The sequence below is a fragment of the Sinocyclocheilus anshuiensis genome, unplaced genomic scaffold, assembly GCF_001515605.1.
Source record: "Sinocyclocheilus anshuiensis isolate Anshui unplaced genomic scaffold, SAMN03320099.WGS_v1.1 scaffold676, whole genome shotgun sequence".
Classification (NCBI taxonomy): Eukaryota; Metazoa; Chordata; class Actinopteri; order Cypriniformes; family Cyprinidae; genus Sinocyclocheilus; species Sinocyclocheilus anshuiensis.
This window is the reverse complement of record NW_015558579.1, coordinates 1220546-1246219: the sequence shown is the minus strand read 5'-3', so window position 1 is coordinate 1246219 and position 25674 is coordinate 1220546. Positions and strand designations below refer to the sequence as shown.

Genomic DNA, 25674 nt, shown 5'->3' with positions numbered 1-25674 from the left:
AAGAGAACTGATCAAATTAAAACGATTAAACTCATTCATTTAGGCTATATGTAGCCTATTTTACTCGTATATATTCCACACAACCATTAAAAATAGTCATAATATTTCACGTATAACACATTACTCTACTTTTACAGTAAACAAACGGTGTTGGCTGTGTTAAAACTTAAAAATCATGTTATTTTAGTAATTAGATGTGGTTGTGTCTCAAACCCTAGTGAGCTCCCTACTTAGGCAGCATTTTGGGCTGTCATGTAATATGTAAAGTTGCATCTTCGCGAGCCTATGAGGTGCAAAATTATTGCGTGTTTCTGTAACGGCCAAGACACTGGACTCACCTACTGTGTGACGCCCACAAAAGACGTATAGATAGTCAGCTCTCTGTGTTTTGAGACACGGCCTGTGTCTGTCACAGCTACCGTGTCACCACTGAGGTCGCTGTTATTCCTGTGGACTTCAGTCTGAAGCCGGACACAGCGGCTTTCAAAAAGGGAATATTTAACATCGAGGGACTCTGTCACCTCTCTGTTTACAAAGACAGCTGCTCTTACCGGACTTACAGATAATGTGAGTGACTTTACTTATTACTTTATTTGTTGCGTGGCTTCTATTTAGAGCAGCTAGAGGTTTGTTTGTTGTTTGGTGTTAAGTTGTGTTGAATTGCTTTTACAGTGGCGAGCTAGCATGCTGCTAATGAATGAGTATTAACAGTCGCCAGGTGAATTTCGCATATCGTTTGTTTTAGTAACAATCAAAATTCTGTTTAAATACAAGATTTAAAATGTGACACTTGTATGATATTTGCAAATATTGCACTTCATGTAACTTCTCGTCTATCCGAGATAGTTATGTTTACTCATAGTTTTGCATTTGTTTGGCTTTAGTTATATTATTTTGGTTTTCAGTGAGACATTTGCTTTGTTTTGTGACCAGTTAAGTGTGTGACCACAGTTTTCCAGAAAATGAGTAAAGGCTGTATGTCATGGAAACTCGATTGGTTTTATGTATTGTTAAAGAGTTGAACTTTTGTGATCTGAAGGGCCGAGTTAACGTTATTTATTTGTGTTTCATTCATATGAATGATGGATGCTTTGAACACTGTATTAGGCGACTGTAAACTCCAGTGTCTGCGCATGCGCGACTGCTCTGGTTAAACGTCGCAATGGTTCCACCTTTATAATCCCTCTTGGGTCATTCCACGAAATGTGTGAACACTGACTTCAACAATGAAAAGCTTTTACTGTGTGCTATTATAGAATGTTTTTAAACACTAAAACAGAAAAATGTTTTACAATATACAATTTATTAATATATTCATATTGAATATATAAATTATATAATTATATAAATACATAATTTATGTCTTTTATTAAAATTGCATCATATTTGACTCATATTTGAACTCCTATTTAAGTTTACAGATGTAGTAAACTCAGAAGGTTGCACATTTGAACTTCCATGTTTATTAATTATTATTAACAAAAAATGTATTATTAAATATTAAGTATATTTAGTCAGAGTGCAAGTATTTGTGCCTGTATAATTCTGTATTTTTAGCAGAATTATGAATATTTTTATTCTGGTGTCAACATTGCCCTGACGTGACTTGACGTGTTTTTGTTAACTGTGTACCATGTAGAAATAATAATTATATAATAGAAAAACTATTTTACCATATTAACTTACCGTATTATTTCGGCTTTGTTTAAAGTATCATATTGTGTATCAAACACGAATCATGATATGAATGTACTGTTACACCCCTAATATATAATGGAAAAAAAGGGGACAGTATGTACTGCATTAATATGAAGAAATTTTCCATATTTTTTTTAATGGTGTTTTACTTGTATTTTGAATGTTGCACTTTTAAGGTTAACAGAAATGTCCGTAAAAATCTGTATAATATCCTGGCAAAAAATGACCAGTACATACTGGTTTTATTTTTCTTTTATAAATGAATTTTATTTATTTTTCTACCGAATTAAAAAAAAAATTGTATATAAATTCTAGCAATAAAAGCTAGATTTTTAATGATTTCAATTATTTAAACATTTTAAAATGGAAAAGGAATCTGTTTCATGGAATGACCCTGATAGGAAAAAACACTCACTCACTGCTGTCCTGTATTTCTATAAATTATATCCATGCCTTTGTACAAAGAAGAAATGTCCTCCCATCCCTGCCAAGGACATACAATTACACAAAATGTACTTTAACTGATCATCAAAGTAATGGCTTTCATACATTAAACATAATCAGGATTTTGATGTTTAAAAAGCATAGTAGTTTTAATTACTAGAGACCTGCATACCAGCTAGTAAAATTTGGCTTAAGTTTTTATTTTTTATTAGTTCTTACATATTAAAACACTCATTTGAATATTTATAGAACCCAGCAAAAGCGCAGGAAAATGTTGGCTTTGGAAGTCCCATCGACACTGGCCTCTTTGCATCCTGTTGCGTCCTGTTTTCCATATCCTCTGGCTATAAAGAGAGCAGGAGCAGAGGAAGAAGGGGGGGGGATACAGTATGTGTGCTACAGGAAACTCACACAGCCCTTTGACCCCAAACCATTGCCTATGACAACGTCTGTACTGCTGCCATCAGCATGCACATAAATATGTGCAATTACTCATCTCTCTATGACCGTCTCACTGTAAACATGTAGCTTCAGATAGATGAATGTTTATTTGATGGAGCGATGAGCCAAAAAATGTGGGAAAAGAAATGTCTGTTGTTTACTATCACAGTAAAGTGGACGTGGAGTGTTTATTTTGGATCTGTTGATTCTTGTGGAAGAGTTTGTATCTCAGCCAGGCTTGCATTGCCAAGTATGCTTTGAAAGGACTTGTGTGTTTATTAGTGGATATGTAGCCATTTTTATTTTATTTTGTATTTTATTTGATATACATTTTTTAAGTTATATAAAAAGTGTATTGTTTGCTGTTTGTTTGTTTTTTTGCACCAATATTTACATGTTGCTATGCAACTTTGCTTTAAAGGTCCTAACTTTATTTTCTCTTTCATAGCCATATCACTTGTTTCAATGTCTCTCAGGGATTTTCCACAAAGCCTTCTTCTTTTTCGATGGCCATCTGCACAGAATATAGCCATAAAACATTTTTATTGTGTGTCTAATGCAGTGCCATCATTGTGACATAATTATAAAGCTTTTATCAAAATGAAATGTTGTGTAAGCATATTATGATTAAGTTAATGTTATAACAGATATAAGATAGGATTAGGGCTGCACGATAAATCGAAATGGAATCGAGATCGCGATTCGACAGAAGCTGCGATTGTCATGCATATCTTTCAGTGAAGCACGGTTCTGTGATCAGCAGTAAATCTCCATCCAAAGGCCAGAGGGCGCTCTCGTGCTGAAACTCCAAATACGCCTCGCAGAAGAAACCCAGAAAATGCCTATAGCTGCAGCTGAATAAACAGAAGATTCAACTGCTTTCATTGATTCAACGTGACTAATAAACACACGACTACGGCAATATACGGTTTATCTGAGTTCTTATTATTATAATTTTCATTAAAATAAAGTATATTTATAATGCAATGCCTTTATCACTGCTTAAATACTATGAAATATGTTGCGTGCCTTATTCTGTGTAAGAAGCCACATCATCTCACAGAAGGATTTATTTCAAACACTTGACTGACGTTATGAAGTGAGTTTGGAGTAAAAATATGTTATTAAATGTGGTATTTCAGATGGAGCAGCATTTACTCAAAATGCGCATGACAATCACATTCGATTAATCGTGCAGCCCTAGATAGGATGATGAAGATTAATCTTGAAAGTAACTGATCAGTCGAAAGATCTGTAACATTTACAGGATGAGCCTGCATCTAGGTTACCTACAGTTCATCATGATAAATATTACACTTTTTTTTTTTTTTAAACATGGCACTTCCTTTTCTGGAACTGGTGGAGCCATTGAGTTTACATCATTATCTGGAAGCTAGAATGATTAACCATGGGAACAATAATACTGTATATTAGGGCTGCACGATAAATCGAAATGGAATCGAGATAGAAGCTGCGATTGTCATGCGTATCTTTCAGTGAAGCACGGTTCTGTGATCAGCAGTAAATCTCCATCCAAAGGCCAGAGGGCGCTCTCGCGCTGAAACTCCAAATACGCCTCGCAGAAGAAACCCAGAAAATGCCTAGTCATTATCGCGAACGATTTCTTCGATTTCATAATTGCGCAATAAAATCGTTTTTTTTTTTTGCGTAACTTGTCAGTGAACTACGGCTATGTGTAGTAAATTCTGCTCCATCTGAAAGCACGTGATGATGATTTCCTGTTGATTACAGAACTGGCTTTACTAACAAAATGCGCATGACAATCACATTCGATTAATCGTGCAGCCCTACTGTATATATCTGCTGGCTCTTATTATATCTTATTTAAAAATCCAAGTGAAGGGCATTGTGCCACATGAACTTTGGACTCATTTTGTCTTTGAGTACTTTTAAATTTCCCTTTTCCACTGCAGTGGATGGCTCATATTAGGGTCACATCTGATAAACAGCATGTTACTGTGTTATAGTTTGGATGTGTTATAGCATGCATCAATGAGGAATCAGCCAGATCAGATGGTAGCTTTCAAAAAAACAAACAAAAAACTTAAGTCTAAAGAAGGAGTGATGTCTAATTAAAAAAACAACAAAAACAATATTAGTTATTCACTCAAACGGCTCTCAAGTTTGAGTTCATAAATAGTGAAAATAGTTATGAAAGTTTTTGTAAAGATGATTATTTTAAATAGGTATGTTTTTATAAATTATTTCATTATTATGAATATTTCTGTTGTTTAATTGTGATTTCTAGACTTGAATATGATCTTTTGATTTCTAGAAATGTATATAATCTTAAACGATCATGAAGAAAAACAATATCTACATAGTTAGGCTCACCCCAAAAGTATAATTGGCTTTAAAACACTCTCTGTGTGTCCAGTCTACATAAAAAGTCTTATAAAAAGTCCACTATCCATTATTCATGGAAAAGTCAAGGAAATCTATTAATCATGGAAAATTCAAGGAAATTAATTGGACAAAAGGTTTAGTGCTGCTCCACCGTTGAAAATGTTTACATTATGAGTACATGTTAAAAAGATATTACAAAGATTAACATAAACAACAGATCATTATGTTTTAGTGCATCACATCAAACATCTCATTTTCCCAGCACAGAATCGAGCAGTATGTGTGACAAGATGCGCGTTAAATATCGCATGCGATTAATCGTGCAGCCCTAGTGAGAAGTAACATGCCAGATAGTTTTCTGATGAGCAGTGCTGCAGAACAGAAGCATATACCCATGCCAAGTCTTTGTTCCTTTCAAAAGACTCATGTGAGACTCGACTGATTGGCACACATACGCTTCTGAGCATATAATGAGGTTAGTTAGCATGCTTGACAATTGATAATTGCGCCGTGGGGAACTCTTGGGACCGGGCCATCGTCAGAGTGCCAGAGAATGGGAAATGTTGCCCTGGACCAAACGTGGAGCCGTTATCACGTCCTACCTCACTCTCACAGCAGACATCTTTGACATAAAGTCAGTGCTGTACTCTTGTCATCAGGCATAATAATGCCCTTGTGATTAGCCATTATTGCTTTTGTAGACTTTGACAGCAGTTCAGTTACAGGTCATGCAGTCTGCGGCCCTCAGTGGATATCATGGATCTTAACGGATGTCATCCAGTGCTTCAGATAAATCACCTGATCTTAATAGGGAATTATATTGAACACTGTAGTCTATGGTTTATTGTAGGATCCGAGTGAGATCAGATAGGGCCACCAACTGTTCTCTCAAGAGGAGAGTCTGTGCAGATAAAGATGGCTCAGAGAGCAGAAGCGTCAATCTTCTATTACAGGATAAGCCCATACCTGAAGGGAATAACATGATCATCGAAAAAACATATGGAGCAACAATTCAGGAGACTAAAATACCTCAACAGAACTGTTGTTGAAATGACAAGTCCTTGAACCACAGTCACAGTAGATGGCACATTTGGCCTAATTTTCCAAAACATCGTTAGATGGCATAAAAGAACACATTTTAACCTTTCGTAACAATATGAGACCAATCAGACCATAGTGGTGTTTGCTAAGGCAGGCATCACAATTAATATTGTTCATGCTTAGAGTATGGAATTCAAACACACTGCATGATTTTCAACTTGCAGATGATTAAAAAAGGAGCAAAATTCCCATACACTTTGTGTAAGGGCTCGCTTTGTTGATTGTTGGGATCCTAGAGTTCTGTATGCTGACTTAAAGGCACAAAATGTAAGATTTTTTTAATTAAAATATCCAAAAACCACTAGAACAGTGTTATATATTTTGCTGACTTGTGTACTTACATTATCCCAAATGTTTCGAAGAATGTTTAAATCCAGAGAAATAAGCAATTTTAACTAGTGTCACGGACCGTGTCTATAGTGTCATTGTGTTGCCTGCCAATGACGTCTACGCCTTTGTTTCTTTGTTTGTTTTGAATACGCGCCCTCTAGCGGTGAAAACTTACATATTGTACCTTTAATTCACTTTTAAAAGAGTAAAGTTAACATGTGGCCTAAATAACCAGATGCTTTTCCAATTGCTTGAACTGGGTCATCAGTATGTATCAAAGCACCTCTTCAGTTTAAATTGAGTGATCAGATTTATATTTTCTTGCATGCATCTTGGAGGGTGTTTACACTTGGTATATTCATGATTCAGTAGGCATCCGATCAGTAAAAATGCATGACGTGATGAAATCTAAGTACTTCTATGAGACTTAAGCATTGATTTAGGCCAGCACACAAATACCTGAAAAGGCCTAGCAACCCCACAGAACACCCTAGCAATTCCAACCACTCAGAAAGCACTAAAGCTGTGCTTTTCGTCTCCAACAAATGACAGAACAGCAGTTATTCATTTCCAATGAGGATTAGTACAGGAGCTTTGTTACGTTCCGACCAAATGCTTATGCAGAATTTTTGAATTCGATTTAAGCTTTGGATGCATTGAAATATTTCAAGTTTTGCAGCTAAGACTGTATGTAACCACCTGACAGGATGTGATGTATTCTGATCAAAACCGCAAGTGTGAGGTGAGAATTACCAACACTTTTGCACTAAAATATTAATTTTCAAACACTATTTCTGTAGCCTTCCTGTAGCTGCAACAGTAGAGAATGGCACTAGCAATGGTCATAGGTTTGGCATAAAGTGTCAAATGCATGTGTATGTAAAATTGGTGATTAGGCATGGGCCGGTATGAGATTCTGACGGTATGATAACCTTAGATAAAAATATCACGGTATCACGGTATTGCGATTACAGCTCTAAAATATGTTATTTTTAAATGTCTGGGTAAAAAAAACAACTTTTTTTTCCACTGAACACATTTTATTTTTAAGAAACATATAGAACATTTTGGAACAGTAAACATGTCAGGCTAAATAATTAGAATAAATAATTAAATTCTTCTTAATTAAATGCAGTCACTTAAGTGAGCCTAAACCTGCATCTCAACAATAATCAGAACATAAATGATTTTCTGTAAAAAAAAAAATTCCTATAAAAAAAAAAAAATGCAGTCACTTAAGTGAGCCTAAACCTGCAGCTCAATAATCAAACATATAATCAAAACATAATTTCTGTAAAAAATTAAATAAATAAATAAATGCATGCATAAACCTGCAGCTCAACAAGGTTTTTGGAGACATGCTCGCTTTCTACACATTCATCTTTCAGTCCAAGTTATGATGCAGGAATGTTCACCTTTCCCGGATTAAGTTTGGAGCTATGGTTTGGAGCGGTGAGGTACGAGGATGTGTGCACATACACACATAAGGAAAGAGAGAGCGCGAGTGTCTCACACACACACACGCGCGCGCGAGCGCGGTCTCTCCGTACAACAGTGGCAAAGTTTTTTTTTTTGGAGGGGTCGTGTGACTCGCTACGCTCTTCGCTGCACACAACTGAGGGAGTCCTGCACTTTCCATCTTTGACGACACGTAAAAAAACTGCGCATACCGCAGGAACAGTATAACGGAAAATTTTAGTGGTCTTGAAACCGTGACTTTTCCAAACCGCGGTATACCTTGAAACCGGTTATCGTCCCATGCCTATTGGTGATTATGGATAAATATGTCATATATAATTATTACATAATTATTTACGATTGTTTATCCATAGTAAAGCTGCAATGCTTTTCTTTCTTTTGACACACTGGTGGTCATTTATTTTCTGTGGACATGTGCACTATTTATTTATTATACCATGGTGAATAAGTGGAGAGTAGGGGTGGGTGATATGACCAAAATCTTATATCACGATATGAGTAATTTTATATCACGATATAGTTATTTTTGCATTTAATAAGGTTTTTATGATATTGTGACGAGTGGGGGTGGGGCCGAGAGCCGTGGGAACGGAGCGAGGCCGGTGGAGTAATTGATGAGGGACACCTGCACCACTCACCGGTCTCGAGTCTCACGGAGGAGCTCCGGAAGGATAAAAGGAGGAGTGACAACAGTGAAAGAGGAGAGAGGACCAGGCCTGGATTTTATTTTGTGTTTTGGTTTTGTTTGTGCTATTTTGTGTTTATTTTATTATTAAAGTTTTGTTTAAGTGTTTGCCGGTTCCCGCCTCCTTCTTCCCGAACTACGAACGTTGTTACAGATATCAAAGTTTTTGATACCATAGAATTTTCTTAATTCTTGTCACCAGTGTCAATATCACAAAAAACTAAGCCTTAGGCCTACAAGCCTAAAAAAAAGACAAAAAGAGGAAAAACTCAAGCTCACTGAAAATAACTAACTAATTACAAGCAACATGACAAAACTACAATAAATAAATTCTACATACATTGTATAAATGAATCAAAAACACTGCATAGTTTTCACTGTGTAAATTAAATTTCTTATTAAATTTAAAAAAGTGATTTAGTCAAGAGCAGTGAGAGATTTTCTCTCACTCTTGTTTGGTTAACATGAATAACAGACAGGAGGAATAATAGGCAGCTTCCCCTTTAAGACCGAACATCCGGATCCAACTGTTACACATGCGTTATCTTTCTCAGCTTTTTACTTTCACTTAAAGGTGCAATAGGTGATTGTCTTCAGAATTTTTTTTTTTGTTATGCTGGTTGAAAGTCTCTTCACATCCCGATAGCAATCATTAAGTTAAGTGGTCTAAATGTATTTATCTGTATTTATATATTCTGTGGAAGGCGTAGGACCAAGAAATGTTCGTCCAATCAAAATGCTCGGTCCGAGCGTTTTAACTGGCTTTCCTACCTGCCTGTCAGCGTATGTATTTGCATACCTCTGCGCACCCTGTTCGCGCAGACAGGATACGTCATCAGTGCGTTCACGCACGCTGTGCAGACAGAGCGAGAATGGCAGACAAACATCAACAACCCGATCTTCCTTCCTGGTATTGTAGCACTTTTAAAGTTTTCTCACCGGTGAATGACACATGATGTAGTCCAGCGGTTCCCAATTCCTGTCCTCGCGCCCCCCAGCTCTGCATATTTTGCATGTCTCGCTTAGTTAACACATCCGATTCAGATAACCAGCTCGTTAGAAGTGAGCTACGTGCATGAACTGTGTTCCGATCGATATGATCCCTACACAGTGTTCATTGCTCCCTACTCTCTGGGGGGTGGGACGTTCGCTTTCAGTGCTATCAGGCTAAAGTTAGCATTTTCCAAGATCTCCTACTGCACCTTTAAGACCTAAATGACTGTTTACTATAAAACTCGCAAAGATGGGCATTTTCATACATATAAGTGTGTTTATTTAACCGTTCAAGGCCAGTAAAGCAACAAAAATGTTCACGCGCTCTTAGCAGCGGATTCATGTGTGCGTCGCTCAGAAACAGTCTCACAAAAAGCGTGTGCACATAGCGCTGTTGTTTGCATTTAAACTGCTTAAAATCACTTGTTTTTAAACCGCAATGCTTAAAAATATGTGCAAACAATACATTTTTGTGACCACGGCGCACCGCAACATGACGTGAGTACATAACTGCGATAAAGACGATAGTCCAAAATCTCTACCGGTTGACAAATTTCTACTTTTTAATCGTGTCTGCCGATATATCGCCCACCCCTAGAGTAACAATTGCTACATGACCAATATGAAAGTTCTGCACAATCTGCCACTAGGGGGCAAATTTTGAAAATCGTATACAAATGTCAGAGATATGGGCTTAGAAAGAGGGCTTAACAATGCCATTGCAACCACAGCACCCTAGGAAAGACCTAGCAACCTCCCAGAACACGCTAACAATTCTCTAGCAACCACTGTAACATTGAGGCAGCGAGATTTGCATGAGAAAGCTCCACTCATATTGTCTTCAGAGATCTAGTTTCAGTGTGCATTTGTACATTATGCATATCAAGACTTTGAAGTGAAGTTGTTTTGTTATTTTCATTACCATCATCTGTACTGGAGATGACCTTGTCAGCCTCCACTTGCAGCATTCTGAAAGACATTTTGTTTACAGTCACATGGTTTGTGTTAAACAAAACAATTACTTTTCTGTTGGAAAAGATTTGCATACTGCCAGCCAAGTCAGTGTTTAAACTTGTGTGTGTGTGTGTATCTTCCAGAGCTGCGGTGTAGTTGCGGTGTGCAATGGAGGATGGGAAGCCTGTGTGGGCACCCCACCCAACCGACGGGTTCCAGCTGGGCATGATAGTGGACATCGGTACGGATGCGCTCACCATAGAACCTCTCAATCAGAGAGGAAAGGTAAGACGACAGCTTTACTGCGCTTGTAAGGCATTCTGCTAGCAATTTAATCAGTGACCAAGCAGGTGGCGGCCATTGATTTTATACCATATTGTCATGCCTCATGTGTTCATACGAGGGAAAACTTAGCTTAGTTGCTAGGCACCTTTGATGCCCTATCTATCCCCTGAGACCAGAGTACCTCAGGCGATCATGTGATCAGCGTTTCTGCTGACGTGCTGAGTTTTTCCCACCACACGCTTGATTCACTTCATGATGTGTATAAAAGGCCTCCAGGTATCTGAGCAATAGGTAAAATGTGAGAACATGTGTATGTGGACTAGTGCTGTGCCATGTAAGGGTGTCACTTGCAGGGGCTTTGAATAAGTAATGAGCTCTACCTGCGGCAGGTGTGCGGGTCACGTTACACTCAGGGTAGGTTCATTAGACAAAAAAAAAAGCCACCTGTGTCTCGGCTGCTTACACGCTCACTTAGAGACTGTAGCACTGTGTGATATTTCTGAAATTGAAAAACCTGACAAAATCACCTTGCGAGGACATTCTCACAATAACTAAATAATGTAATATCTCTTGTCTAAAAGTGGTGCAAGGTGTATTTTAGGGTTAGGGTTCATCTTTAGGAACTATAATTCATGATGTGGCATCCATTTTTTATGGATCTATTCATTTATTCTGAAATGTGTTAAAAATGCAATTCATACTGTACATGCAATGACTTAAAATATGCTTTGGTTATGATTAGAATGTTTTTAATTTCTGAATCAAGGGATTCCTGAAATAACATCTTAAAATAAAGTTCATATTAGTTCTGTATAATTTTTTATTATTATTTAATACTAATAGTAATAATAAAGGAACAAACTTGCTTATTAAAGTTGAGGCATGAAGCAAAAGTTGCGATTGTCCAAGTGAAACAACTTCTTGAAAAATAAAAAAAAATGTAGGAAGGGACTTGATTTTGTCCATGAGGAATCGATTAGATTGTTGTCATTTGCTAATTGCTGTGATCTCATGTGAGTGACAGATTGCTGGAGGGAATTATATAGGGTTATTGTCCCATCCCTCATGCTGGCGCACATGTCGTCAGAGAAGAGATGGCAGTGCAAAGGGGATGGCAAGTCATTTTGATTAAAGATTACAAGGGCACATGAATTAAAAAAGTAAAATGTGCACGGATAAATCATTTAGCCTATTATAAACACTGCAATATTCCATAGAAATAAGAATAGTCCATTTTGATTTCATGGTGATGTTAATATTTGTAATTAAGTCATGTGGTGCAGCCAACATGCAGACACATGCACACAAAAGAACAGAACCGGAAATTATATCATTATTATTATTATATAATAATATAATAATAATGCCTACAAATCCTTATAACTATGTGTCAAGGTCAGTAAGTCTCTGAAAATATCTTTTTTTTTTGTTGACATTCCTATGACAAAGTCAGTTGTAAAATGTCATGTGGTGCAACTCCTAAAAAATGTTTGAAAATATAATTCTTAAAATAAATTAATAAATTAAAGTATTTAGAAATAATTTTTACCTGAAAGAAATTATTTTTAAATGGCACTTTAAAAAAAAAAAAAGAAAAAAAAAATCATATAATTTTTCAAAACCATATGAAACCAGCATGAATACAAAGAGCATATTTCTAAGAACTGTTTAAAGCTATAGATTTTATTTTCTTTGTCATTAACTCTCTTGTTTGTCATTGGCACATTAGCTTTTATTAAACAAAGGTAAACAATGCGAGACGTTCCCACTTGAATATATCAAGGTTGTGTGTGTTTTTTAGGTCAAAGAGGTAGATGATATCCATGACACTGAGGCAGATAATAACTTTCCTAATGTAAATGACTTATATAAAAGTGAGGAAGTGGAATAATGTAAAGCAGGAAAGCCAGCAGGGATGAGATGGGTTTTCTGGGAAAGGTCAGCCTGTCTCATCTCGCACTGAATAACGCACCGGTGTGATGGGCAGTTTTGGGTGTCTTATAATGTGTTACGTAATGGATTTCGCAGCTTATGTTCTCACCTTTCACATTAACATGACTTTACTGTTTCTTCTCCGCATTATGGCCGCCATTAGACACAATCAATCATGGCTGACCTAGCACCGCTCTTCGGTGTCATTTATGCAGTCGTAATGTATGAAGACCTTGAGTGTTTATAGCTTTACACCTCGCTGAAAGTAACCAGACAGAGTCGGAAATGAGAGAACAAACGGCTGCCATCATCTACTTGTTTTTTGTCCCATTAATCTTCTGTGTGGTCGTAAAGTCTGTGCGCTTTTAATAATATGGATAAATAGTGAAATAGGTCAATGTAGACAGTTGTTGTTAGGCCAGGTTTTTCATTTGGCCAGAGGTCACAAAGTTGACAGTGCTCATTTTGACTTTGCAGACGTTCCTGGCTCCCATCAATCAAGTCTTTCCTGCTGAGGACGATGTGAACAAACATGTTGAAGACAACTGTAAGTATATACCTTAGTTGGGGTGCCTCTTCCATTAGCATCACGTAAAATAGTTAAGCTTATGATGTTCAATGATATTCTCAAATTTACTTGGGATATATTTATTTACATGTTTACATATTTACTTCCAGGTTCTCTTATGTATTTAAATGAGGCCACTCTTCTGAACAACATCCGTGTCTGTTACAGCAAAGACTTGATCTATGTAAGTCAAATTGTTCTGAATTCTTGTTTTCCATCATGTCTGTGCCCTTTTCCAAGGCCAAAACTATGCAAATGCACAAATACTTGGCCAACTTATAACATAAGCACGGTCCAATTTTAATGACTTATTTTTGCGGATTTTGCAAGGTCCATTATCTATTGTCAATAGGGAGTGGTGCATAAAGATCTGCTCACACAGAAGTCCTTCAAACCAAGCAGCTTTCTGTTGGTCAATGTGGCAGATTAGCTGCGAATTTGACCAACTACGTGACACGAACAAGATCTGCGTATTAAACTTTTTTCGGCCTCACGCGAAACTCCAGTTGCACGGATTCCTATTCAAATGACAGGATTTACCATCGAAATTTAGCTGAACGATGGTAAATGTGCACTATTTTGGCAGTAATGAAGCTCAGTACTCAAGGGGGTGATAGAGTTGGCTTGCAGTGTTTGTGCCAGACTTTTCTTTAAACTTTGATTAACTTGCTTGACAAAATTAAAACTACAGTGTACGGGAAGTAAAAGTTTAATTGATTTTCACCATATGAAAATTGATTTTTAACCATTACTTATAAACCCTTGAAAACAGACCTGTAAACTCCCAAGGTCGTTAATCGATGGTATTTAATTTGCTTTTGTTGAAGCCATCAGCCTATTTTTGCAACCTATTTTTCAAAGAGTCATTTAACAGCAGAATTCCTGATAGCTACATTACCCGTGATTCTGTAAAGAGCTAATCGAGCCAAAAGATCTCTTCAGTGAACGCCCACTCCTATGAAGCACCGCAAAATATGTAATTTAATCTCTATGCTCTCAAAATACGAAGATATTTGTAAATAATGCATACTTAGCCATAAACCAAATATATATTTATTAGTGCTGTCAAATTGATTAATCGCGATTAATCGCATCCAAAATAAAAGTGTTTACATAATATATATGTACTGTGTATATTTATACTGTAAATGTATATATAAATACACGCACCTAAATTGTATATATTTAAGAAATATTTATATGTATATATTCATTTATACAGTGGGTACGGAAAGTATTCAGACCCCCTAAAATGTCAACAATTCTGTGTTTTTCTGTCAATATGGGGTGCTGTGTGTACATTAATGAGGAAAAAAAATTAACTTAAATGATTTTAGCAAATGGCTGCAATATAACAAAGAGTGAAAAATTTAAGGGGGTCTGAATACTTTCCGTACCAACTGTATATTCATTTTATTATATATAAATATAAATATATATTAAATAATATATTTCTTAAATATATGCATGTCTGTGTATTCATATATACATATAAATATACACAATACACACATATTGTATATTATGTAAACATAAACTTTTATTTTGAATACGATTGATCGCGATTAATCGATTTGACAGCACTAAATATAAAATACATTTGTTTTTTAAATTGGTATATATTTGTGATGTTCTGATGACGATGTGATTTACCTAATAGCTGGCTGATTTGTGTTATGGTTTATAACTCTTCAGCGAAGACTTTTTAGGGTAAAAAATTTATGGAAAATATTTCCGGATCTAACTTAACAGAAAAGGTGAAAATTTAAATTGCTGTCCCCCTATCCTCCATTGGCTCCTAAGTTTATACTATTGTTTGAACCAATGTGCAGGTCGGGATGCTCAAATGAACAGATTGAAGTTTTTAAGGCACCACAGAACCTACATATGTTGTCTCTGCATGTTAAGCTAAGCATTTAAATTACACCCATAACCTGAATATGTATAACAAATTGATTCTGTAACTAATTAAAGCTTCTTCTAATGAAACTACACTTTAAATTTTAAACAGATTTGGGGCATTAAATCTTAAAAAACTGCATGATGCATTCATGATGCTTAACAATCACCTCAGGGCAGTGTAGGGCTTCCAGATTCACGCAAAACCCCGTAGATCTCATTGGCAGGCATGCCTGCAGGCACGGAGCTGATGGGCATGTTATTGTCGTGCTCCAGTAGCCCTTATTAGCCTCTCATCTGAGAGACGGCGGTCCCGCTGTCAGCGTCCGCTCATCAGCACAGCGCCCGAGCCTGTCAGGAGACGGCCCAGGCCCTGCCCTAATGTGACTGCATGTCTCAGATGACCCAGCTAAAACTGCTCAGACGCTATCAAGTTGCCCAATGCACTTAATTAGGTCCTGTGAGGTAGCGACGCTCCACACAGCACAGCTAACCTGAAAGTATGAGGCTTTTAATGACAGCGGTTAACAAATCAACTATTGTTTGTACTTCAACCACTGATCTGTTTGGCCAAAATATGGAAGACTGCAAATACAAAGTCATACACCTAACAATGAACGTTTTAAATCGTCTCTGATCATGTGTGTGTTTTATTTCAGACGTCTGTGGCTAACATCCTGATTGCGGTGAACCCGTATTTCGACATCCCTAAACTCTACTCCCCAGAGACCATTAAGAGCTATCAGGGACGCTCTTTGGGGACACTTCCCCCTCATGTCTATGCTATTGGTGAGTGGGCACATGAATGTCTGGCTAATAGGACACCTGAGGATTCCGTTCTAAGTCTTTCTTTTGTAGTTATTTTTTTTTTTTAGATAGCTACAGTATTGACAGCGATTTCAACAAAATTCTGTCTCTCTCTCTCTGTCTCTGTCTCAGCGGACAAAGCCTATAGAGACATGAGAGTTCTGAAGATGAGTCAGTCCATCATTGTGTCTGGTGAATCTGGTGCTGGAAAAACAGAAAACACAAAATTTGTTCTCAGGTAATGGTAACTGTCTATTCATGGAATGCCTGAAACACTTCAATTAATATTTCTCACATGTATACAGGGTCCAGATCTAGTCGTTTTTGCCATACCTGGCAGTGGTGGTGAAATTAGGATGATATTTCTTTTTAGACATAATATATAATGTAATTTTTAGACAATAGATTTTAGACAATTAATATAAATATTATGGTGCCTACAAAACTGTTCAAAAACATAAAAACCCATTGTGGTTTTAATTTTTGTGACTTGATATGAGGATCATTCCATATGTGTTTCACTAAATCTTGAAAAATCAGCAACCGTTAGACTATAATGTTTACAAATTTGATTTAAATCATGTTAGCATGTACACTACAATTCAGAAGTTTAGGGTCAGAAATTAATACTTTTATACAGCAAGGGTGCATCAGAAGTGACCCGTAAAGACATTTATAATGCTACAGAAGATTTCTGTTTCAAGTAAATTATTACACTCAACTATTTTTAACAATGATAATAAAAATAAATGTTTCTTGAGCAGCAAATCTGCATATTAGAATGATTTCTGAAGGATCATGTGACTCTCAAGACTGGAGTAATGGATGCTGCTTTGCAAAAATTCAGCTTTGCCATCACAGAAATAAAATAATTTAATAAATATTTCACATTTGTATTTTTGATCCAAAAAATGCAGCCTTGTTGAGATCTCTTTTAAAAACATAAAAAAAAACGTTTGAATTGTAGCATGTTGCAGTGCTCAGTAACGTTAATGGTAAGTAAATATGTTTTATGATTTGTTGAATGAGTTTTGTCATTTTAATCATGTATCTGTTTAATTTCAGGTATTTAACCACATCTTATGGAACATGTCAAGATATAGATGAGAGGATTGTTGAGGGTAGGTTTACCAAAGGCACTTTTAACTGGTTGTGACTAGTACAGTAGTGTTTGATTTTTGCATACTGTACAATGCAAAATCTGTTTCTAAATAATATGTCTGTTCCGTGCAGCCAACCCCTTGCTTGAAGCTTTTGGAAATGCAAAGACGGTCAGGAACAACAACAGCAGCCGCTTTGGAAAGTTTGTGGAAATTCACTTTAATGAGAAGGTAAACTTTCTCTTGCTCTGAAGACTAGAATGTGATCTTGTAAGACTCAGTTACTAAGTGTGTTCATCGTGTCTTCAGAATGCAGTTGTGGGCGGATTTGTCTCGCACTATCTGCTGGAGAAGTCTCGGATTTGCATGCAGGGTGCAGAAGAGCGAAACTATCATATATTTTACAGACTTTGCGCAGGGGCATCGGAGGACATCAGGAACATGCTTCATCTCAACTCTCCGGACAACTTCCGGGTCAGTTTCCTGTGTATTGTGTGTCAGGAAACTGGAAAGCAATTAACAAAGCTTAGACACTCTGTTTAGCAGGAAACTTTGAGACTCTGTATTATAATTGGTGTGACCACAGCAAACAGACTGTATCAAAGCACACAACTCCAGGAAGTGCCAACTGAAGTTTTATCAAAACAAATCAAATCCAATTATACTTTAGTTTAGGTTATATGATTTCCGGCCTTTGTATACAGTGAAGCGTTGATGTACCACTAGATGGCATATTTGCTTTACAATGCTTATGAATGTATTTCTGCAGCTTTTGGTCTCCTATATTAACTACCCTCATTGTGTGTGCTTGTGTTTCACTCAGTATTTGAATCGCGGCTGCACCCGATACTTTGCAAACAAGGACTCGGATAAACAGATCATGCAAAACAGGAAAAGTCCAGAGGTGCGTATAATCATCTGTGTTTGGGAATCTCTGGGTCAGTGACGTGATGAGTCTGTTTCCTCCTTCCCGCATTCTGATACACACATGTGGCCAATTTGAAGTAATAAACAGCCCTTAGCTGAGCTGCTGTAGTAAAGATATCAGAGTCGTTTTTGATGTATGATCAAATCCTTGCTGTTTGTGCAGTGAAATTAAGACTAGAGGACATGCTGAATGAACACACCTTGAGCGCAGCCAGAATCTCTGAAGTTGCAGGATCACCGTTTTGCCTCGAATAGAATTAGTTACCCACAGAAATTAGTTCACGTCTTTGATGAATCATGTAAAGTGTAATAAATTCCAGCGTTGTTCTGTTGTGTTTGCACACAGCCCTCTCTTGAGACCGAGCCCATCAATTGATGTTATTGTTATCAAGGGCCATTATTATAAATCATCGTTGTGTTGAATCCCCCTGGAGGTGATGAGATCTTCATTAGCTGCTGTTTCTATTGGTGCAGTAGTTCATTTGCTAGCTCAACACCGTCTGTTTCACTACATTTTTTCACTAGATTAGTTTGATACCCAAAATTTGCAGATGATACTTTTGTTGTTGTTGTTTTTTCATCCTTTTTTATCATCCTTGAACACTTCAATATCTTAATGAGTTTGGGTCGATATTAGGATATTTATGCAATCCGTTTTAAATTCAGAATCGCTTAGGCTCTGGTCCAAAACCAAGTGAGCTGTCATAGTGCCTATATACATCCTAACCAAGGAACCTTATAAGTGACTGATTTGGTACTCTCTACAAAGACAGGAAGTCCGCGCCACACAAATAGAATTCAAATTGACTCGGCTGACAGTTTTTAATCTATGCAGTTTCAAATCTAATTCCAATCTTGTTAAGCCGTGACATAAGGAATACATTAATGTTTCCGGGTCCAAGTCTCTATTCATTTCAATTGAGAATACTATCGCAACAGCCATTTTTGAGAAATTTATATTTATATTAAGCTAGGCTTTTAAAAAGTCATTGTGTCCTGGACACCAATAGTTTAATGATTCATAAATCACTGTATGGCCATCTGAGATTTCAGTAGTATTACAGCACACCGTGAATGTATTTTATCACCATTTATTCTTTGCTTTTGCCTTCTGATAGAGTGTTTAGACCTGGAAATGGTCACATGGCGTGTCAGACTTAAGCGGATAGAGTTAGATTAGCATGCTGCTATGCTAACAGCATCATACTCTAATAAGGATAAAAATACAAAGCGCACACACATACTGAGTAAAATAGTACATTTTTAGTGATACTTTTCAAAATTGAATAAGATTTAATTGAATTTGTTTTTTGTTCAACTTATTAGCCATTGAGCTCTGCATTCTGGGATTGCCTTCTGAAAATAAATATGTATGAAAGGCTACCATAGAATTTGGCCAATACTGCGTTTTTAAAGTGCCCAGTGGTTCTCAACCTTTTTGACTTCAAAGTCTCCTCTTTTCAAAGACAATATTAAAAGGCCCCCAAGATATTTTTCATACCTACTGTATGCCATAATTACAAAGCTGCTCATTTTCATATTTACAGAAAAAAAGTAGAACTATATTGAAGTAATTAAATTAAATTATTATAAATAATTTAAACAATTCAATTCCAGAATATTTTCATTTTTTTCTAGATTTCTTAGCATTGTCTTTATATCTTGATTAGTTTTTAACACAATGCAAATCTAAAAAAAATTATAAAAGATGTAGATTTTGATTTGATATTTTAACACCTTTTTGGTTGTTCAGTTGCAGGTTTTTTTCTCTTTTTTTTTTCTTAAATCTTACATTTTTAAAGATGTTATTAATTTCCATTTTAAAAATCATGCACTTAAAATTACTTCATAAAGTATATCCAGGTTTACTGTCTGTGAGAACCTTGGTTGATAAAGATTTTAAACATTACAGATTAAAGGAACAAATTAGAAATACAATGTAATTATTATTTTATTTGTAATGTTTTAGCTTATTTTAAGACTTGTTTTGTCATTAAAATGTCACCTGTGTAGGCGTTGGAACAGAGCACTACTTTTGTAGCCATTTTGTTTATATAACTGAATATTGTGTCTTTGCCTTCCCTGATCTTTTTTAAAATTCAGGATCATAAGGTGATGTTTTACCATTTGGCCTTTCTAAATGCTTTTCATGCTTTACATTCTTCAGCTTTCTGGGTTTCTGTGCATGAAATTGGACATTAGTATGTGCATGGGTCTGCAAGCTAATATGCATGAGGCTTTCTGTGTGGAGAAAAAAAAAGTATTTTTGTAAGGGGTGCTTGTAGTTATGGTTATTAAACAGTGTTTATGCTCTATTGTGGTCAGAGTGGTGTGATCTGCTTTGTCATCAGACTGCAGATTATCAGTTTGTCAGTGATTTAAAGGCATAGTTTGCTCAAAATAAAAATTCTGTCATCATTTAATGTTAATGTTGCTCTTTTCAATGCAACAGCAACATAAAGTTTCCTCAAACAGAAAATCATTCAAGTTTAGAATGAAAGGTAATTAATTGATGACAGAATGATATATATATTTTTTGGAATATGACTGTAAAAGAGAGTCAAAAAGGAAGTGCTGGCACACTCTGACCCTCAGGTGTGGTTTGTTTTCTTTTCCTCTTTCCTTCAATCAGAGATCTAGATCTGTATACAGCCCTCCAGTATACATTTCTGATCTCTGATTATAGCTGCAGTGCCACTGCATTTTCTTCTCAGGTACTTGCAGTGCATGTGACCTATGGATATTGTTGTGTGTCTTGATGGTCCTTTGTTTCTGTAGCATGGGAAGGTGGGTGCCCTGAAGGATCCTTTACTGGATGACCTGGGAGATTTCAACAGAATGGTGGTGGCCATGAAGAAAATCGGCCTGGATGACACAGAGAAGCTCAATCTCTTCAGAGTGGTGTCTGGCGTCCTTCATCTCGGCAATATCGACTTTGAAGAGACAGGAAGCACCTCTGGTAGCCATTCATATTGCACCTGTAGAAAAAATACCTTCATCAAAGATTGAATGTCCTAACCCAGCATGATGTGACAAGTTTCAAGCATAAAGTAATTTTGTCAGAACAACCAGTCAGAACATATTTAATGTTTAAAGGGGTCATATGATGCTGCTAAAAATAACATTATTTTGTGTATTTGGCGTAATGAAATGCGTTTATGTGGTTTAAGGTTCAAAAAACACATTATTTTCCACATACTGTACATTATTGTTTCTCCTCTATGCCCTGCCTTTCTGAAACGCGTTGATTTTTACAAAGCTCATAGGTCTGAAAAGCGAGGTGTGCTCTGATTGGCCAGCTATCCAGTGCGTTGTGATTGGCCGAATACCTCAAGCGTGTGACGGAAATGTTACGCCCCTTACCATATAGTAATGCCCTGTCCGGCCGGAGCGACAAGACAAAAACATTAAAACCCATTATAAACGAGGCATTTGTTGCATCCAGTATTTGAGACTTTAATCTTTGCAACTTTACAGATCTTCTTTATGCACCAAGAGCTTGTAACACTCCAAAGAGAAAGGAAAAATTTAAATCGCATCATATGCCCTCTTTAATATGCAACCAGTGAGATTTCACTCTATATAAATTGGAATAAAGCAGAACTAGAAACCAAACGGCCGATAAAATGTCTTGTGTCGGTTACAATTATGCCGCTTAGGACAAAAAAAAGAGATGGGATTTATCGCTTGTTGCTTTGTCATGTCATGCTTGGTTTATAAATATTCGGTTTCTTTCAGGATAAGAGACTTCAAAATACAACCAATTTTGCTTTTATACAGAATTTTCACCATCTGCGTTCAGTCAGGGAAGAAATTTTCACTGATGTCTGAAGTGTTATTTTATTATTTTTCGAGCTCATGTACATGTGCTGATGTTCTCCTCATTAAACTCCCTCCCTCTCTCACACACACACACACAATCTCACTCTCTCACTCACACACACACACACTCTCACACTTACACACTCTCTCTCTCACACACACACACACACACACACACACACACACACACACACACCCAGCCCTCCTCCAACTCAAAAGACCTCATTAGAGAGCTGCTGTGGAGGTAACGGGGCTCTTTCTAGTGTTGCCAGACGTGCATCCAGGATTTGTTTTCCTCTTCTGATGAAGGTACAACACCTTTTACCACTCTGGCCTGCTCCATTTCTCTGCTCACAATGGAGCTGCTGTCCTGCGATACTTTCAGCTGGAAAACACAGAGCCTAATGTTACAGAGGTCTTACAGTAGACCTGAAGACTATTATGTATGAGAACATATTTTTGAAAAGGGCTGGAGATTGAAGGAGTGTGCTTTTATAGATTAGTTTTTTTGCACACTTTTAGCTCTTTTTTTTTTGTATCTATTAATTTTAATCTTCTATTAGGAACATTAGGAATTCTTCAAATTTTTTTGAAGGCATAAATTTAAAAAAATGTCCTGATATGAAGAAAAAAAAAAGCGTCATTAAAAGAATTAAATTCCTGTAAAGGAAACCTCTTTTTAATTAGTTTGGCATAATCTTTTATTGTGGCATAATCTTATATGGCATAATCTTATGTGGAGAAGAATATTTTATAAAATATTAGTATAATATTTAATATAAGTATTTAAAAAAAAAACTGAAATCCATGTTATGAGACAAAACTGCTGAAACATGCAGCTAAAATAAAGTAAAATAATAAAATAAAATGAAACATAATAAAAAACAACAACTGTCATGTCTGTGTCAAAATCAGTTCTTAAATTATCAGGTATTTTGACCTTTTAGGACATGACAACGTTCAGCTTTTAAAATGTCATGTACAAATGATAAAAAATAAATAATTTATAATTTGTACCACATGACATTTTAAAAGCTGAACCTTGTCTTGACAGGATAAATAAATAAATAATTAATATATGACAGGATATATTTATATATATATCTCAAAATATGTCTGTGTCTATTATACACTGTCTAAGGATTAAATTTTCTTCTTTGAAAAAGGAAATTTAAAAAAGGATTCAATCTAAAGGATTTAATTTTGTTGCTGTATTTATGTTGATTTCATTTGGTTAAAAAATAAAAAAAAGTGAATACCATTTTAAACCTTATATATCCTTAATTTATATTTAAAATCTTTTTGGAAAATAGCAATTAAGATGTGTACTCTAATGTATTCAGAGTACCGTCGATATAAATGACACGACATTTAAATTTAAACTTGTTTAAAATGGTATTCACTTTTGTTTTAACCAAATGAAAACAACATAAATGCAGCAACAAAATTAAATCCTTTGTCTTAGTGTATAATTGACGCTGACATATTTTGATCGGATTATACAACGGGGAATAGGTCATTAACAGCTTCGAAAGCATCAGTACATTGAAACATTTAGAAAACTCTGCTGTCTAGACGCAGCATAAGAAACATGATGAGCCACAGTTTAAAGATGACCATTAAAAATTTGCATCTGGTCTCAGGTGGCTGCATTCTGAAGAACCAGACCAGTCAGACTCTGGAATACTGTGCCGAGCTCCTGGGCCTGGACGAGGACGACCTGAGAGTCAGCCTCACCACCAGGGTCATGCTCACCACTGCAGGGGGCGCCAAAGGCACAGTCATCAAGTGAGTGACCCCACATGTTTACCGTACCATCTGCTCAGCCACTGACCCTCTGGTTTTGTTTTATTTCTCTGTTTGCATCCAAATGATAATCAAAAAGTAAGCACAGATCCCTGCTTGGTATTTTTCACGTTCTCCTCACATCTCAATCTTCCCCACGATGTGAAACGTCTTCTAGTATTACATTTCATCATTGCACCCTATTCGCATTCGCATAACTGTTAAATGAATTCTCCGGTCGCTCGCTCACAGACGAGAGAAGAGCTGAAAATAGCTAATCGCAGCTTTTCCATTAGAGATATGGTCAGTATAATCAAATGTGGCATAGACTAAATTGGCTGAGGGGCCGTAATATTCTAGTTGCCATCCAAAGTCTTCTGCATTTAAACGGACGTATTTCTTTTTATTGGTTACGTAAGAGAGAAGGCCTGAGGTATCAAGCAGCTTGTTTCAGACCACTCCACTACTGGTTAAAGATGAGTCTTAGGTTTGCAATTTTGTGAAACAAAAGCCCAGGTCTTCTCAGCTTTCTCCATGCAAAACCCACAGTCCAATTACTGCACACGCCAGTTGTCGAAGGAGAGAGCAATTGGAAAAACTCGATTGCCTCGATTGAATCGTACGCTCCGTTCTTCGTCGCCCAGGTGGTGTTTTATATTCTGCACCGTCTGAATGATAGGCCAGCGCTCGTTGGATTAATATTAAACCGAGCACAGATGCTGGACTGGGAGTGTTTGCACTGCATGAATAATGGATGTTTGTCTGAGGGAGTGGCCTGGGGTCTTTTAGGTGTGATGAGAATCAAAGTTGCAAGAGGTTTCACTGCCCTCCTCATTTGACTGCGAACAGATGCACAACCACGTACATATGCACTATGCGTTCTATGGAAAATTATGGAGACTGTATTCAAACAAGGCTACACTGACCCTTGCATTTCACACCGCCAGACACCGGAGAGGGCAGCAGCTTGTGCCTGACAGAGCCTCATTTCAGAGGCATATTGCGATTTTTAAAAATCTGTTAAACTCAACAAAGCAGGTGACATTGAGAAGGAAGAGCGCAGCAGCCTCTCGAGGGAATACACTAATAACATGAAAGCGAGCTAATGAAAAGCAATCTCGTAGACTCGAGATCATAGAGATTATTGTGAGCCAGGTCCAGCTTTTATTAACTGTGCAGGCAATAAGAGTCACACAGCAGGTATTCCCACAGCGGGACGGCGTCGTCGAGAGAGCAAGAAGGTTTTATCATCCAGTTCTGGAGTTTCAGTTTGCCGGTATCCGTACGCCTCCTGAGGATAGTGGTGGAGCCGTTGTGTCTTGTGATTATGAGCTGCTTTGCTTTAACAGGCGTGTGTTATAGAGATTTATTGTGTTTTCATGTAATATCGCCGGCCTGCTGCATTTCAAGCCCTTTAAGCTTCACTGGAATTTCAAGTGCTGTTTGTTTTGCGTATATACATTTATCAAAGTTCCCGTTGCAAAATAAGTATGAATGGATCCTTTTCCCTGTGCTGTTTTCAGTTTAATTATGTAATTAATCTGCAGGAGGACCATTAAGTCGGTTTTTATACACCTGATGAACAACAAAGCAGAAAAGGACGATGTTGGAATGAACGTTTTTGCATTAAAAGTATTCTAGGCCTTTTAGAACCAATTATTTGCATACTATTAACAAATGTGACCCTGAACCACAAAACCAGTCATGAGGGTCAACTTTATGAAATTGATATTTATACATCATCTGAATAAATATGCTTTGCATAGATATATGGTTTGTTAGGATAGGACAATATTTGGTCGAGATACAACTATTTGAATATCTGGAATCTGAGGGTGCAAAAAAACTAAATATTGAGAAAATCACCTTTAAAGTTGTCCAAATGAAGTCCTTAGCAATGCATATTACTAATCAAAAATTAAGTTTTTATATATTTATGGTAGGAAATTTATAAAACATCTTTATGTAACATGATCTTTACTTAATATCCTAATGATTTTTGGCATAAAAGAAAAATCGATCATTTTGACCCATACAATGTATTTTTGGTTATTGCT

The 25674-nt window shown here is 36.6% G+C and overlaps 1 protein-coding gene across 2 annotated transcripts in view; it reads left to right on the top strand.

Moving 5' to 3' along the window:
• Window positions 1-496: 496 nt before the first annotated feature.
• Window positions 497-25674, top strand: part of myo6b (myosin VIb) — a 67418-nt gene continuing 42240 nt past the window's right edge. For both annotated transcript variants that reach the window (XM_016475454.1, XM_016475455.1), the window contains exons 1-12: window positions 497-567; window positions 10636-10777; window positions 13187-13256; window positions 13388-13461; window positions 15836-15965; window positions 16116-16221; window positions 17049-17104; window positions 17217-17314; window positions 17393-17557; window positions 17907-17987; window positions 20789-20969; window positions 23476-23620. In XM_016475454.1, coding sequence (XP_016330940.1) covers window positions 10661-10777; window positions 13187-13256; window positions 13388-13461; window positions 15836-15965; window positions 16116-16221; window positions 17049-17104; window positions 17217-17314; window positions 17393-17557; window positions 17907-17987; window positions 20789-20969; window positions 23476-23620 — 1223 coding nt within the window. In that variant the 5' untranslated portion in view covers window positions 497-567; window positions 10636-10660. The remainder of the gene's footprint in view (window positions 568-10635; window positions 10778-13186; window positions 13257-13387; window positions 13462-15835; window positions 15966-16115; window positions 16222-17048; window positions 17105-17216; window positions 17315-17392; window positions 17558-17906; window positions 17988-20788; window positions 20970-23475; window positions 23621-25674) is intronic.